Source organism: Molothrus ater, chromosome 4 (assembly GCF_012460135.2).
Source record: "Molothrus ater isolate BHLD 08-10-18 breed brown headed cowbird chromosome 4, BPBGC_Mater_1.1, whole genome shotgun sequence".
NCBI classification, from domain to species: Eukaryota; Metazoa; Chordata; class Aves; order Passeriformes; family Icteridae; genus Molothrus; species Molothrus ater.
In genome coordinates, this window is record NC_050481.2 from 15093792 (window position 1) to 15110152 (window position 16361).

The 16361-nt window shown below is 36.9% G+C and overlaps 1 protein-coding gene across 1 annotated transcript in view; it reads left to right on the forward strand.

Moving 5' to 3' along the window:
- The window catches only part of TTC29 (tetratricopeptide repeat domain 29), a 113060-nt gene that overhangs the window by 63499 nt on the left and 33200 nt on the right, over positions 1 to 16361 (forward strand). Inside the window, exons 9-10 of the mRNA XM_036382455.2 lie at positions 2695 to 2818; positions 5803 to 6037. Of these exons, the coding sequence (XP_036238348.1) occupies positions 2695 to 2818; positions 5803 to 6037 (359 nt within the window). The remainder of the gene's footprint in view (positions 1 to 2694; positions 2819 to 5802; positions 6038 to 16361) is intronic.

Sequence of the window (16361 nt, forward strand, 5' to 3'; positions counted from 1 at the left end):
AATTCCATCACATGAGCAATCCTATAAAAGGTGCATATTTTCATAAAAGTCTAATAGGGGTAAAAATCTCATAGGGCATTTTAGCATGAAACTGGAAAATGAGCTGCTGTAGATGTGTAATCTCTTCTGCTGAAGTCATCATAACTGTTCTGTGGGATCATGAATGACTATATCTTTAGGAAATTGCATTTTATGCATTTAGGAAGGTGATGTCTAAGGAGATAGAAAGTGTATGGCTGTATAAAATAACATGTAGATTTTTGAAGGAACTATAAAATATTAGCCCTTTGAGTAGGAAAGACCTGTTTATCATGTTATCAGGTCTTGTGCAGGATAAAGTGTTTCAGTAATCCTTCTAGCATACTTTAAATATCTCAAGCTGTAGTGCTTTTAAAAGTACTTCCTTTGAAAAATTGTTGAACTGTTCCAACTGATTTCTAGCTGGTATAAGTGAAGTCCTAACAGTGAGAAATATCTTTCTGATATGTATCAAATTGATTCTTGTTTTCCTCAAAGAGGTTATATGCCCTAGCAATTTTCATATTTTCTATATGTGGAACAGAAGTTTTGATGTGAAAAGTAAAAAATGGCCAAAAATACATGAAAACATTTCTATTAATTCATGAAATTAAGAAAACCTTTTTACATTTTCTCCTGTCACTGATTCCATTTGCTTTATTACTTTCAGCCTCTAGCCCACAAACTTGGTGGTACAATCAACAAACCCCTTAGTGGCTGTTTCATCTCTGCTCTATTTGATTTCTCCACTCTGAGTAAATGATTAAGTTTTCATGCATTGGTTCAACCAAAATCTATGTTCACTCAACCACATCCTTTATTGATTACTTCTACTGCAAACAGTAGGCCAAGTGTGATATACATAATTGGACAGTTGTCAGGGGATGTGGGTGTTAACAGTCCTGTTTTCCCAATTGGAAACTGGAATCACCTTGATACACAAATATTCTGCACTGTTTCATTCTCATTCCTTGGACCAAGGAGTCCTTTTCCTCAGAATATATGTTTTTAACTCTCAAAGGTCTGGTTGAATGGATTTAATGATTATACCATATAATATGCTCTTCAAGTTGCACCTGTGCACTGCATATAGAAAACTAGAAAAACTGGAATTAATATTTGTCTAACACTTTAACCTTGTCCTTTAACTTATATAAATCATATGCTGTATTTCTTTAGGGAAGCATTTGATTTTCTTTTCTTTGGAAAAAGAAAAAAGGTTAAAAAAATATGTGTTTCTAATTCTAAAATTTAGAAGCCTTTTGACATTTGGTAAATGTTTACAGTCCAGTATGTTTTGTATTCTCATGGTAATAAAATACTTAACTTAGGAAAGTTTAGTAAATCTAAGTCTGCTAATTGACCTCTAAGCTTTACAGTAGCATATACTTGAGCATTTCAAGAATGTTAGTTTGCAGTGATTTAGCATCCTTTTGTAGTAATCTTACCCTCTTAGTCACATACAGATAATCACTGCAATATTTTAAATTTGCAGTTAAGCTTTGCTATGTTTCCTGTTTCATGGTAGGCTGTTATAATTACTCCAACAGCATAAAAGAGAGTTCAGAGTTCTGCCAGATTTTGAAAGCACATATCCCTAATATAGTTTATAATAAAAACTGTACTGTAAATAAATGCCAGGCCATCATTTACTGCAGGAATATAACTTGAAGGTAGTTTAAGATGGTGAGAAAATAAATCACAATTCTTTATTGCTTACAGAAACTCCTATTTTTGTGAATCTCTTAATTAAGACTGGATTTTCTGTCTTGGTGCCTTGACATTTAGCATGCTACACTCCTACATTAGTGACTCAAGTTCATGGCTAATATTGAGGTCAGCTGGAATAACACTCCAGTCTTAAAGGGAAAAAGGGCACCAAGCCTTATTCACAAGCAAGCTCAGATGTCTGTCTTATATCTTGCAATCACACTGCTGAGAGCTTATATTGTTAATATGACCGGCTTTATTAAAAAAAAAAAAAAAAAAGGAAATCTGCAAATGTTATTGTCAAAGTATGTTAGCCAATTTTCAAGTTAGATGCAGCTGTGACCTCAGGTTGCTCTGAGCTCACTGGGATTTGGGGGTGGCACCCGCAATCCATGGTTTATAGGTTTGCCTGTGTGACCCTGGGCACCTTTGATCCAGCCAGCCAAAGGGCAGTGTTGTGTTCAGGGAAAGGCTGTCAGCCCAGAACTGAGATACAGCACTTTTATGGAGCCACTGCTGCACCACCAGGTTCTAGAGCAGCTCTGAATGACTGAAATAAACACCTTCACACCTCCTTCCCCTATTTTGTCAGGATGTGAGGTCCAGCTGAATTGAAAATATTGTCAGCAGCTCAGTAGAAAGAAAAAATAAAATAATGGAAAGTCCAAAAGCCCTCTTAAATCATCCACCTATGTTTTTATTCATGGCCTTAAAATATGGCACAATATTCTGAAAGAAAGTTTTGCTCTGTTTTGCTGAAAGGATCCAGTTTTGCCCTCAGACATTCTGTGTGAAGTAGTCTCACTGGGCTCAGCACAGGTAGTGCTGGAGGCCATTTGGAAATAAAATCCAGTCATGGATGAGTCATCACAAAGTAAAGTTTCTTCAGAACAAGGGGGCAGCATTTCAGCATTTGAAGAAGTCATCTGAGTAAATATTTCATTTTGTCCCTGTCCTTTGCTTCAGTCAGGGAAAATCAAGTGAGGCTGTGAAGTACTTGGGAGAGTTTATGAAGGATGCTGAGAGTGCTAATCTAAGCCAAAGCCTGGTGGATGCAAATGTCCTACTTGGAAAAGTTCACAATGAAAGAGTAAGTACTGTTTGTAGTAATGATCTCAAACAACTTGATTTACTTCTTGGTAAAATCTGGTTTTGCCTAGGAGATGACACATGAGGATTTAATCCAGGTGTTGCATCTTGCAGGAGTTACCCAGGGAGAAGTCACTGTGTGACTAAATGAAATGTGCCTTAATTTTCTGAGAAAGGTGAAAAATTCACATCATATTTAACACAGAGAGTTTTGTTCTAAAATAGATGAATAAAAAATTCCAAATTCAGATCAGGACAAACTTTACATGTTGTGAAAAATCCACATCCAGATCACCATTGGGGCCATATATGCCTATAAAGAGTCATCAGTTAATGCAAATGAAATTTTATTGCACTGTACGTGAATGTATACTGCATTGCATACTAATGGGCTGTTTATAATCTTAGCTACATTTCTTCTCTACATTCTCTCAGCCAAATTTATGAAATGGGTTCTAGCAGCAAGTAGTTTGTCAAAGGTCTGTTAGCAATGGAAGGACTTCCTCTTGTCTCCACTTGCACTGCAGTGACACTTGGGTTTTGAAATCAAAGGGTTAAAGACATTGCTGAAAAAGTGAAAGATTCGTGCTTTAACACCTATTTTAGAGCTGAATTGCTACACAAAATTATTTAGATACAATAAGTAATAAAAAGAATTTGTTCTGTATGCTGTCTAATATGGAACTTAGGAAACAGTTCCACTACAAATAAAATAGAACTAGAAATACCCTTTCTATCTTCTGTTGCGTATTTTTTTGTCATCAGTTCTGTGTGTAATATATTGAACTGAGTACTTTCCCCTTTTCTCTTACACTATCCCTAAGTACCCCTTTTTTTGTTTCTTGGGTTCCTCTTACAGAGAACTCCCACTACCAAAATTGCTGTCCTGTTTGTCCTGGTTTTATTTCATAAGCAGTAGAAATTTTTTTACTCTACAATCTCTAAATTGGCATGAGAGTTTTCTGTTTACATGTGTTCTTAATATAAATGCTGCATTTCCCATTGAAAACTAAGTTTTATGGTCTTTGACAACTTGATGAAGTAACTGTAAAATGGGTCTGAAACTTAGAAGGGTCATATGATACTGTGCTGAATTATTCTCCTCCAAATCTGAAAAATAATTAAATAGATTCTGTTTAACTACTTCTGTATGTCATTCCTTCTTCCACCATTGCTAATAATCAATTCAATAGAACTTGTATTTTAATAACTAATCTCTATTTTATTATTCTTCAAATTCTCTTTCTTAATTCAGAATTTTCTGCCTTGAGCTGAGGCGGTGGTGTAGAAGGGCACAAGTGCAGTAACTTAATCATATCAATGTATATAAAATATTTAGTTTAAACATAAATTTAAAAATCTTGAAGTTTGCAATATCCTGTTTTCTATATAATTTTTTTCTGCAAGGTCAGCAGTGTTTATCAAAACTGAGTGTGAAGTAACATTTCCTCTTTTGGATCACTGCCTGCTGGTGTCAGCTGTCATCGCCAGTATTCTCTAAATCATTATTAGGGTCTTCTTATTCAACTCTGTACATCCCCCAGTGATAAAATTTGCAGAAGTACTGTCCATCAAATTAAAGATATTTCTGTTTATATCCAGATTTATCATGGGGACCTTTAGTAAACCTGGGATATAACTCTTCCTGTTCTTCCCAACACAAATCACTTTGACCAAATTCACTTTGCTCTGTCCATACTGTTGCTGTATCTTCCCAGTTCTCTCATTTCGCTATTCCCTCACCAGCACTGTCTTTGTTTAATGCTGTACACACAGTTTGCTTTCTAGTCACAATTGTTTTACCCAGATGTTTCTTGTTTCCTAACATGCCTGGGTTTGTGTTATGCAGGAGTAGTAGCTCTCATTTCCCCCAGTTCAATAAGCAGGTTGCTTACTTAATATGTACACTCTGAAGTTTGCATGATAATTCTGTCATTTCTCATTTCATTTTTTCTGAGTTTCTTAGTCTGATTTGCTACATTCCTCTCACTAATTGCATCACTTAACCTGCTATAGTTCTCATGAGTATGGTAAGTAGGTGTTTCTGCTTTTTATTATATTACAGCCTATCATTCTTTATTCATTGTTGTGTCCTCATGGGCCTAATTCTGCTCTTCTGCTGTATTAAACAAAGCTGAAAGACTACCAGAATTGCTGTTACTCTTTTTTTTTTTTCTTTTTTAATCATAAGCACATTTTAGCAGTTATAGGAGTTTTCATCCCAAAAAGTGATATCAAGTGAAACAGGTACCAGTTGGAGTCTCACCTCCCAGTCTCCATACAGAAGAGAATTTCAATCTTATTAAATCAAGGTGAGAGTGAAAGGATAAAACAGCTCTGAAAAGGTTTTCATTCAGGAAGTTTCTGCCATCAGAGCAGCAGAATGCCATGCCAATGGTAGGATAGAGAGATAAATGATTTGAGTTTTCAATTCAGCAACAGTTGGGCTACATTTCTCCTACTTTTTCTTTTTTGTGATTAGGAATATCCCTAGTGTTTGTATACCCCTTTCTTCCCCCATAAATGAGCAAATTTAAATTTCTGGTTTTTTCTGTTCTTTAAGTCTATCACTTCATTATCCCCTTTTTTTCCATTTCTAGATTTATTCTTTAAGATTTAATACTACCAGAAATTAGGACCTTTTCTCCCACAGATACGTTGAATGCAGGGGAACAATAATTTCTAAACAGCCTGGCTGCAATCTGTATTAATACTTAGCGTTGATATACTTGAATTTGTATGCTCAAAATTCTACAGAAATAACCAAAAAACTATTCAATTCAAATATGTGAACCATGTTATCTGGATTTTAGAGGTTAGAAAGCAGCAAGGGAGAGTGATTTCCTTAATGCCCTGCCATGAGTCACTCTGTGGGCTGCCACATCTCTGAGGTGGCAGAGGAGAAGGCTCTGATGTCAAAATAAAATACGGGTGACTACAAGTAGCTTTTAACATTATTTTCTTTTTTTCTCTCTTCTTTACTAGGGGAACTATAACCAAGCTCTGGAATATTTCAGTCAGGCCTCTGAGGCAGCGAGAGCTTTGAACAATCTGCCCTTGGTGGCTGAAACAGAGAGCTACTGTGGCATTGCCAAGGCTCATCAGCTGATGGTGCCGTTCAACAGCCACGTAGCAGCAGCAGCCGATCCGCTCAGCCTGCAGTGCCTGCTGGCATGGAAGCAAAACAGAAGTGACATGTGCAATGACCCTCTTCCAGCCGGTAAGGCAGTGCTTATGAAACACATTAGTGCTGCATTGTCCTCAACACTTAAGTCATTTTTCTTGTAGAGTTTTATTAAATTATTTCCCAGGTTTAATCCTTGTACGGAACGGAGGTTGGGCTTTACCTCTTTGTGCGCTTGTTTTAGAGGCTGAATTAAACAGGTTAAAATACAATATAACTGGGAGAAATGGACAGTAGTAGTTGCTCTGGATGGTAAGTTGCATTTTTTCAGTGCTGTTTGCCAGAACACCACAGTTACATGTTTTAGTCAAAACATAATTGTTTTAATCTTTAAAGAAAATAATAATAATCTCCATTTGCAGTACACTTTTCAAGTGCATCGAAAAATAAGATCCCTGTTACTAAAAGTGAGACGTAATTTCTGCTTGACATAGTTCTGAATCCAGAAAAACACACTGCTTTATTTTTGGTATCCTTGTACTTCACATTAGAGAGAAAGGGAAAAAATAAAAGCAAGTCTGCTTACTTCACTATGTTTCCCTATCTCAGAAAGAGCAGAGGAGGACTTTGTGTGGATTAGCCCTCTTTCTTCATGGGTTAAATTTTCTTTGCTCTTTTTCCCTCGTACAATACATTAATACAAGACAAACTGAATTATGCATTATCTCCAAGTACTGATAGTAGTAAACTGTATTGTACTAAGGAAGGGGGAGGTATATGTCTACTCTACCTTAAAACTTCCTGCTCTGCACTCCTGTGAAGAGTGTGAATCTGGACTGCAGTGGAAATAAATGACAACTGGGGGGGGCAGTCACAATATGGAGCTTCAGGGTTACTTTGTTATTCCCTCAATTATCCTACTCCTAAAGACAAAGAACTGCCTGGCTGCTGCTTTCTTGTGTATTTCACCCTCTCACAGAAGTGGAAAATTAAGTATAACTTCTGTGGTGAATTTTGTATATAAAATAAGTTATAATTGAAGATATTAGCAGTTTAACAGGAGCCAGGATGCCAGAGGCAACACTGGGAGCTGCTGAGAATTATGGAACAAGGGCATTCATTTGGAAGCTGAAGAGATAAATTAGATAGTATTCTGTTTAAAGTTCTAGTGATGGTAACACTTCTTCGATGGCTGTACATACCTATATTTGTGATTTGTGTCTCAATAAGTGAACATCTAGCACACTGACAGATTTTGTCGACTGTCAGAGTTATTTGGGTGTATGTCTCCTGTCTAGACATGCAGTGCAAATGCCAAGAATTCCAACAGAGATGGTCGGAAAAATAATTCATAAAAGAATTTTATATACATTTCATATAAGGATCGCTAACTGTAGCTGATAAAAATAGGAGGCAAACAAAAGTCAACAATGGCAACAGCAAAAAAACCCCCACAGGAACCTCAAAGTCATAGAATGAACTTTGTATCTCCAATATGAATTTTAGTTCTTGCACCTAAAGGGGTTTTCTGTTCAACTTTTATACATGGCTTTTCCCAGTCAATTGTGAAACTCATTTATATCCTGAAATTATATGTGCCCCTTTAAGCTCAAGAATCCTGCTCCTCTTTAACAGTACTTCAGGGATAAACAGAGTATGATTAGAAAAGCCCTTTATGTCCTGGCAAGCATGGTACCACAAACAAGTTTTGCCTGCTGAGATTCTCTTCCTTCTGTATTTCTGCCTAGTTTACCCTCTGTTACTTTCAGTATTGCAGTTTTCATTTCAGTTCCAGTTCACTCCAGGAACCCTGTGGCTACTGCATATTTAGCAGCTCTTCCAGTTCAATATCATTCTTCTCATTAGTGCTCCAAGCTTACTCTCATGATACCCAGATTACATCCAGGAAAACATAGTGTCACACTGTCAGCACAATCTGTAACATTTCTCATGTTTCGTGTGCCAAATCTCTCGTTAGTACTGGCATTACATTTTTAATATCTTTGTCTGGCAAAACATGACCTGGCACCAATTCAAGATTAGGATTTGCTGGCTTTGAGTTTCAGGTACAGCCTTTATTCTACCTTCCAGGAGAATGTCTCTGCATCCTATGATGAACTCATCACTTAGAAAATTCCTGCTGTGATAATAGAGCAGTATTTCTAGGTCTTTCAAACAGCACAGTGTTGATAATCTACTAGATTTTTCTCAGTCTTTTTGAGGATAGAACAGAGAAAGACAAGATACAATGGTAGCTCTTAATCCGCAGGGAAATTTTATGAAAGGGAGAAGAAAGGCAGTAAGTTTTTATTTCTAACTCTTCTGACTGAAAAAAAAATTCTGTGTCAAAAAATAAGAGTAGTTTCTGTATTCGTAGGCAAAAGAAATGCTTAAGCTAGTGGGGGAACAATTACATTTAAATTCAAGTACTGCCATATTACCTTATGTCTTTCAACCAAAATTTATTTTATAAATCAATCATTTCAATAACCAGGCAGGAAGAACCATTAATTACTTGTTTTACCTCAACATTTATTAATAAAATAGATGTTTTGCCAGAGTTCTCATGGACAAAAGGGATGGGATTTTTAGAAGACAGTGATTAAAAATGCAAAGGAGAATGTGTTTCTATCTGCTGTCTTTGACTCAGTCACCTGACTTCACTTCAGGAGAGTTATTTATATCATTGTGAGATGCCACTGCAACAATATGGTTTTATTGTTCTTTTTATGTTTAGTAAAATGGATAGAAAACATTATCAGCAGAATCAGTAAGCAAAAAGGATTGTGACTCCACATAAAATCCTAAAAAGAAGCCTACAGCCTAACATTTTCTGATGAGAAAATATTTCACAGGTCTTTCAATAAATAATCACCTGACTTGCCGCCTTCTAGAGGAAAGAAGAATAATTAAAGGTGCTGAAGGCAGGAAATTTTGGAATCAGATTTTGCATGTTGATTATATGAAATGCTGACCAGAAATTGTTTTCTGTGAGACTGGCAACTCTCAGCCCAGGTTTTTGCGTCTGGCAGGGCTGTGCCTCAGCAAGAGCCCTTGAATGCTTGAAATCATCTGAACACTTTTGAGAGTAGACTTAAAATGCATTATTTCTCCTATCCTGCAAAGTCTTCAGTTGTTTTCTTGAGAAATAGTATGTGCTTTTGACAACAATTTAGATTTACATTCCTTGACTTTGGAGAACTTGGCAAAACTGACGCATTTTACCATAGATTTCCTGCCTTTATTTTGTTGGAGTTTTTTTATGATACCTTTAAATACTGTATATTGTCATCAATTCTGAAGTCTTATGATCAATGGAATTATCTGGTACCATCAACTTCAGCATAATCAGGACTATTTCTAGTATTCCACACCTAAGCAGCCTTCGATATAATTTAAAATGCATGCGCCAGCTAAGCCTATAGCTTGGAAAATACAGTCCAATGAATTTTTGTTCTTACTCCCAAATATGTAGTCCCTCAATATTCTTTCTCCAGCCTCCTTTCATGGGTGTAAGGAATGGTACATTCCATAGTGTGACTGTGTCCTTTTGTGTTGTGTAAGAAATTACATTTTCATTCTACTGATTCACATTTTTGAAAGCTCTTTAAGATGTTTTATAGTCATTTTTCTGTAAAAGATGGGGCTAGCACAAAATTTCTAATGTTTTGGAAAACAGCAATCTGACCAGGTGCATTTTAGATTGAACGTGTGTGTACCTTTGTCATTCATTAATAAAAGGATTATCCATAAAGGATGAGAGAGTCAGAAGTGAGATCAAGGATTATGCTAAACAAATTCAGTTAACATTTTTCTACTGTAACTTACCAGAGCTGTGTAATTTATGGGCCATTTTGGTAATCGTGTCCAACAGCAGACCAGACTGCTTCATCATGTGATAAACTGCATTTTTTACTGTCTCTTTTGCCTAAAGTACACTAATTCCAGGAAAACTTCTAATGTTACCTCTTCCCTCTCAGCAGTCGGTGCACTATGTGCTCATCTGGAGATAGGGAGAAACTGAAAGGACTTTAGAGACAGATTTTGGGGGTTCTCAAAAAATGCCACTGAACATGAAGTAAGGGAATTATGCACACTATTGTTCATCATATATAGTGTGTATATAATTACAGATATTATTGCTCACACTGGTAAATAAGAACTATGACTTTGAATTATATAAAGGAGGTGTGTGACCAAGTACAGACTCCAAGGCTGTCCCTGTGCCAGGGGCACAAAGGCTCACTTCTTAATAAGCCCATTTTAAACGTAGTTCAAATGCTTCAGTCCCCTACTGAAATTCACAGCTTCTGTAGGATAGCTTCTGTACCTTTTTATGGGGTTTCTCAAACAGAATCATTTTCTCCCTTCTGGAAAAATACAGTAGCTAAAAAATCTGGAATATATGCATTTAGGAAGATTATTAGGAAAATGAAAAGTTGAGAGGTGATTCTGTCTTTTTTTCTTTAAAATGTGGTGAACTTGTGCTGCCTCTTCTTTATTCACGTCACTAGCACTCATTGCTTTCTAAATTTTAACTTGTCTCACCTTTAGCTTTTAAAAACATCAGTCTTTTTTCATATTAATGCTAGATACACTCTTAAAATATTCTTAACTAAGTCTTAATGCAGCCTTAACTAAGTGTTGAAATAGACCATGCTTGTGTATAGATGTTTATGGCGTAGAACAGGTGTGTTTCTGAAAATCAGCTTAAGTGGTTCATATATGTTATATTATTTATTATTAGTTGGGATTTGTTTTTTTAAGTATGTGTTAAATGTGCCTAGAGATACACTGAAATTTTTAGCAAGTGAGATTAATTACTGCTTGGACTACAGAAAGAATCAAGTGTGAAGAGAAGAGCTGAGGGTGACAGGGAGGTTTTTCAGCACATTGTGGTCAGTGGCTGGATGCAGCAGATTCTCGGTGAAGAGCCTGAGAACATGGTATAAACATCTGTGTCAGTTTTGCCATAGTTGCAGTAGCTTGTTCTATTTTCTGTTGATGGCTGAAGTTAGTCTGAAAAGAGGGGAGTGGTGATATTCAGTGTTCTCATGCTTTGTACAAATGCAGTATCCAGTGGGTTTTACAGTGATTTCTTTTAAATACCAATGTAAATAATTGGGAATTGCCAGACAGAATCAGATCTAGGTCAGGTGTGTGGATTGCCTGTACCATATTTAAGAGGGAAGTCGTGGAACATTTTCATGATTAACCAGGGATTATTGTGTTAGAAGTTTCTCCCTAGTTTTTACTAAGAGCTGGCAGATTTTATGACTGAGTGGTGTTATAGGTTCAAAAAAAATCACTATCACCCTGACTATGATTGTGAGTGTTCTTGTCATCAATAGTTATATAAAAACATTTTACCCAGAGGAGAATTTGGATCTTATCTAGGCTTTTTGCCATCTGATGTTTCATTTGGAACCATCTAAATCTTGCCACACGTTTCCTTTAGACACATCCTGTGCTAAATATTGTTGGCATCCAGCTGTGTTTTCTCAGACAAGCTCCCTAGATCAGCAGAAAATGGTTTCCTAAATAAGGTGAATTGTTCTTTCTTGTGGAAAAAAAAAGTTGGAAGTGATGTTCAAACTGCAGTATATTGTCAGACCCTTTAGTGTAGCTTTATGCACTGAACTAGCATAGTTTGTGCACTGCACTGCACTGTCAGTACTTCTACATAAGTGGAGTTCCTTTCCAGTTTAAAAAGCAAAAATTCTCAGGGTAGAAGTTGAGTACTGCTTGATTTTATAGAATGGTGCAAAAGAAATTGAATCTCTTGCCCAGCCTTGTTAGGCCACTTCTGGAGAAATCTTTGATTTGAGGCACCTAGAATTTTTTGCTTTGACTACAGCATTGATGAAGAGTCTCAAAACCAAACCACTGGCAGGAGTTGTGCTCTGGCAGTGCCCTGATGGTGGCAGGGCCAAAGTAGGAACAGCCAGTTGGAAAACTTCTGAAGTGGCCCTAGGGCCTTTCCATGTGCCCATCCTTTCCTTTCCTTTGCTGCATACACCAGCAGAGGTGTATCTAGTGAGATTATGCTCAAAAAGGAGAATGGATCCTCATAAAGAGCCAAAGATAAGATTTTTGTGGGTTTGTTTAATATTGAGATGGTTGTTGTCATTAGACTTCATAAACAATCTTTTATTGTTGCTGTCTGCAAGCATGCCAACCAGTCTAGACCTCAGGCCAACGTGAAAACAGTTCTCTGCTGCAAACTCATCCTTACCCAAAGCTCCCCAACAATCTTTGGACACAGAAAATCAAAGCCAAGACAAAGAAACTGTGTTCAGTGCATATGTTCTGTAACGGAGCCCTTAGGTCATCTCAGGAGTCACAGGCAGTGTATCAAACAGCTTCCTTCTCCTGGGTTTCCCAAGCCAGCTTTCTTTTCTGCATCCTTGAGAGGTTTTTTTCTGAGATCCTTTTCCCTGCCTAGGTACATTCTTTTATGTCCCTATTATAAGTAACAAACTGCTGGTTTTATTAAGACTCTGTGGTCTGAAGATAGTCAAGATTTAAATGACTTACATTTATAATAAGCCAATCTATTTTGAAAAGTGAGGTGTTGTACTTCCAGAGTTTTATGTATTTATGAAACCGTGTTTCTTTCACCCAAAAATCCACATCTCTTTATTCTTTTCTGGTAATCACCAGAGATATTTTGTGATTTTTTTTGAACTGTTTTTGAAACATTTATTATGTTTTTGTTTCTCTTCATTCCTTGGCTGTTCTCTTGTGTTTTCTTTCCTGTTCTTCACCTTTATACTGAAAATTATTCTTTCTCCTTTTTTGGCCTTACACCTTCATTCTGAATTCCAATTTTATCTATGTTTATGCCAGTGTTTAAGTGTAAGTCAGTTACCTCTATACCCAGTAGCTGGCATCTCAACTTACATCTTCTTAGGTATATCTTTTGTGCTTTTATTTGTGGTTTTGGGAGTTTTTTCAGTGTTTTCCTACTGTTTCCACATTGTTCTTCATGCTCTGTGTTTTTATTATATTGGGATCAGAGAATGGAGTGGAAAGAATCACACTTCCTATTGAGTATCTTGACAAGTTGGTTAATAGAAGATTGTGAAGTATCAAAATGGCTTTTAAATAGATCTTAATCACCTGTGGGAATGGATTGATGAAGTTTAAGTATACAACTGGGTGATTAATTAGCTTGAAGATCCAAATGCATGCTTAAGTAGATGACCATGCCTCCAGGCTCATCCACTTGTTCCTACTCAGTCAGTTAAGCATTCAATATTATCTATAATACAGAATATTCCCATGGAAGGCCTCATACAGGTCTTGCCATAGAGCCAAGTAATTATTCAGTATTTTTCATGGTGTGTCAATCAGCTATATCATTTTGAACATGGAGCTACTATCCTACAATGTTAACATTAATAAGTATTCAATAGAGTAATTGATATGGAGAGGATGATTTGAAATGGTTCTTGTTCAAAGTTTTTTTTCAGACTTTTTCCATGCTTGCTACAGGGGTTTAATATAGCTCCTTTTTCTTAAAATTCTGGCGTATTTTTAATTTTGGGGATGTTGAGCTGCTGTGGATATTAGTCAAACATAATGTAGCTGGTGTCAGGTCCTGTGGGGAATTAATCTTCCACAGCAGATTTTGAAACGGGAACTGCAAGTGCCCAACACCCCTCAATAAGTAAACCTTATGTTTATTCATCTGCTAATGCAAATATCATGAAAGCCAATACTCAAGCCCTGTCTTTCTTGTGGAGGTGGGTTTCACTCTCTGGTATTTATAGGTCACATGAACAGAGACTGGAGCTGCCTGACTGGGTCTGCGCATCCCAAGTGGGCATCTGCTAGCACCATGCATTTTCCTCATTGCTGATAGGAAACTGAAACTGAAAAGTGGAGGATGCCTGTGCTCTAGAGTAATCTTGCTCAGCTTATGTTGGGCACACAAGGAATTTGATGAATAGGAACCTCAGACCATACCCAGGTGTCAAGGAAAACCAGTCTTAGGAACCAGGAAGGGAGAGGGACGTGCTGCACAGAATCCACTGACTTCTTATCCTGGGTGCAGCACTTGCAGCCCTCTGTTTACCTCACACTTCAGGCTCCTGCTGGAAAATGTCACTTCAGGATTTTATAGTGCCAAGTTCTGTGACTTCAGAACCTTTCAAATTGCCAAACAGTGCCTTGAAACGTGAAATTCTCCAAGAGTGAGCTTGTTCTCACTGGTACCTTTAGCTCAGTTCTAAGAATAGTATTAAATCAAATTAAATTTCATTTTGTTGATATTCATACAAGTGCACACATGCTGCAGTAAGAAGAGAATTGAGATGAAGCATTGACGATTTCAAGCATTAAGAAATCAACTGTATATTGAAGGATAACTGGATTTCTGTTCTTGTAATCTCTTAGAGATCTTGAAAAGGCTCATTGTTCATACAAGGAAAAATAATACTTCAGTTGCTGAATTAAATTGTCAGTAATGACTGCAACAAGTTAACTGTGGTTACCAAAAACAGATAGCTCAGACTAATGACACAGAATTTATGTGGATACATTTAATTTTGGTTTAGTTCAAAATAAAATATTTCTTTCTCTCACATACTTTGATAAGTTTTTAATGATTGTACTACAATCCATTTGCCATTTGGAAGATGGATGTGCATTTGGAGCACATTAACATGTACATGTGTACCTATGGAGAGAGAAACTGTGTGGCAAAGAGAGGAGAGTGTTGCATATCTGTTAAAAATTGTGGACCAAATACTGCTTTTTTATGCTCATAAAATATTATTGTTTTGAGGAGGGTGGCACAACTGTAACTAAAACTTACTGATTTTGCCCCTTTGAACTGCATTATCAAAAACTTCAAGACAAGCAGAGGTTCAAATAATTGGCGGAGTTGCTAGGTATGATATTTATGCTGGAGAACATAACCTAAATAAGAAGGAGGTTCTGACTGAGGCTGTTCTAATAGCTGGATTTTAGTACGTTATATTTTGTATTTCTAAAGAATAATTTTGCTGGGAAATGCTGAAAAATATATTACTAATCATAGTTGTAGTACATTTAAGGAATGATCGTGCAACTAAAATGTGGAAGATGCAGGAGGAGTCCTAATACGTTGTAGGAAAATATGGGGTTAAAGTGGACTATATTTTAAGCAGTGTTCAGTTGACTTGCTGTGTGGAGAGAGACTGAGCAGTCCTGGCTAATGACTTGTAGGTACTGAATCCTCAGGTCTCTCAGGTGGTTTCACTCGACCAGTTTCAGCAGGATGATGAAAAGGTTGAGATAAAATAAACTGACAGTTGCTACTCATCGCAGGCAGCAAGCTGTACCCTGGCAGATGAGACCCTGGGAGCCCTCTTTTTTAAACAAAGGCTTTCACTGCAGTGAGCAATGAACTCCAAACAAAAAAGGGAAAGGAGAGAGAGATTGGCAGCTGGTGACCGACAGGAGGAGGGAAGGGAGGGAAACTGAGAAACACAGCAATTGTTGGCTAATTAGAAGCTATTCCCACCTACTTAATACCAACCCATTAAGCAGAAAACACTTTTCATCTTACTCTCGCTGCTACACATGACATTATACTCCAATCAATACCCTCCCACTGGCTGCCCCACTGCCCACAAATGAATACATTGCAGTTCAAGAATGCAGTAATTGAGTTGGGGCAGTGAAACTGCAGCTCACAGTCAAGATCTTTTTCTGAAGATATGAATGTAATGTTTGATGCTTGGATAAAGAAATCAAATCCCTGTATTGACAGCTGTCAACAATTGGAAAACAGATGAAGTCAGCAATAGATCCATTTTGTATTGAAGTGACAATAAGAGTTTATTTTCAAAGTGGGATTTTTCTCCTCATTTGAATAAGAAATCTAGAGGGTTTGCACCCAGGTGTATAGTTTTTTAAGGGCATTTTGAACTCTCTTCTTCAGTTATACCTACAAAATGTATAGTAGATACACACATCATTATATGCCTGCAACAATACATCTTGTATTTACAGCTGCTGGATTTGTATTTATTTTTAGTTTTGTAGGCTACATTTTCTCAGGCTACTTTTTAATTTCATTTAATTAGGTCTCCCTATGATTTTTAGGCATCATCTTAAATTTTACAATTTGGTCCACAATAGTACCTTGTGCAGTAGATCTAGGCCTTACATTTCAATCGTTAGAACCTTGTATTTAAGGTCTGCATTTAGATCCTTGCAAAGTGTCTCTTTCAAATTAAATCCCTTGTTCCCTGAGCCATCTGGAATTGGTAATACCATGCACTATCTGCAGCATAAAGTAATACTGTGCAAACTGCTGTAAAACTCTTTCTTCATATCAGTTATATTACCACAGAATCAAAACAGAAGGACACTTACTCTCCACCTTGGCTGGACTGAAGACATCAGTGTCAGTCTTCTGGAACTGCTA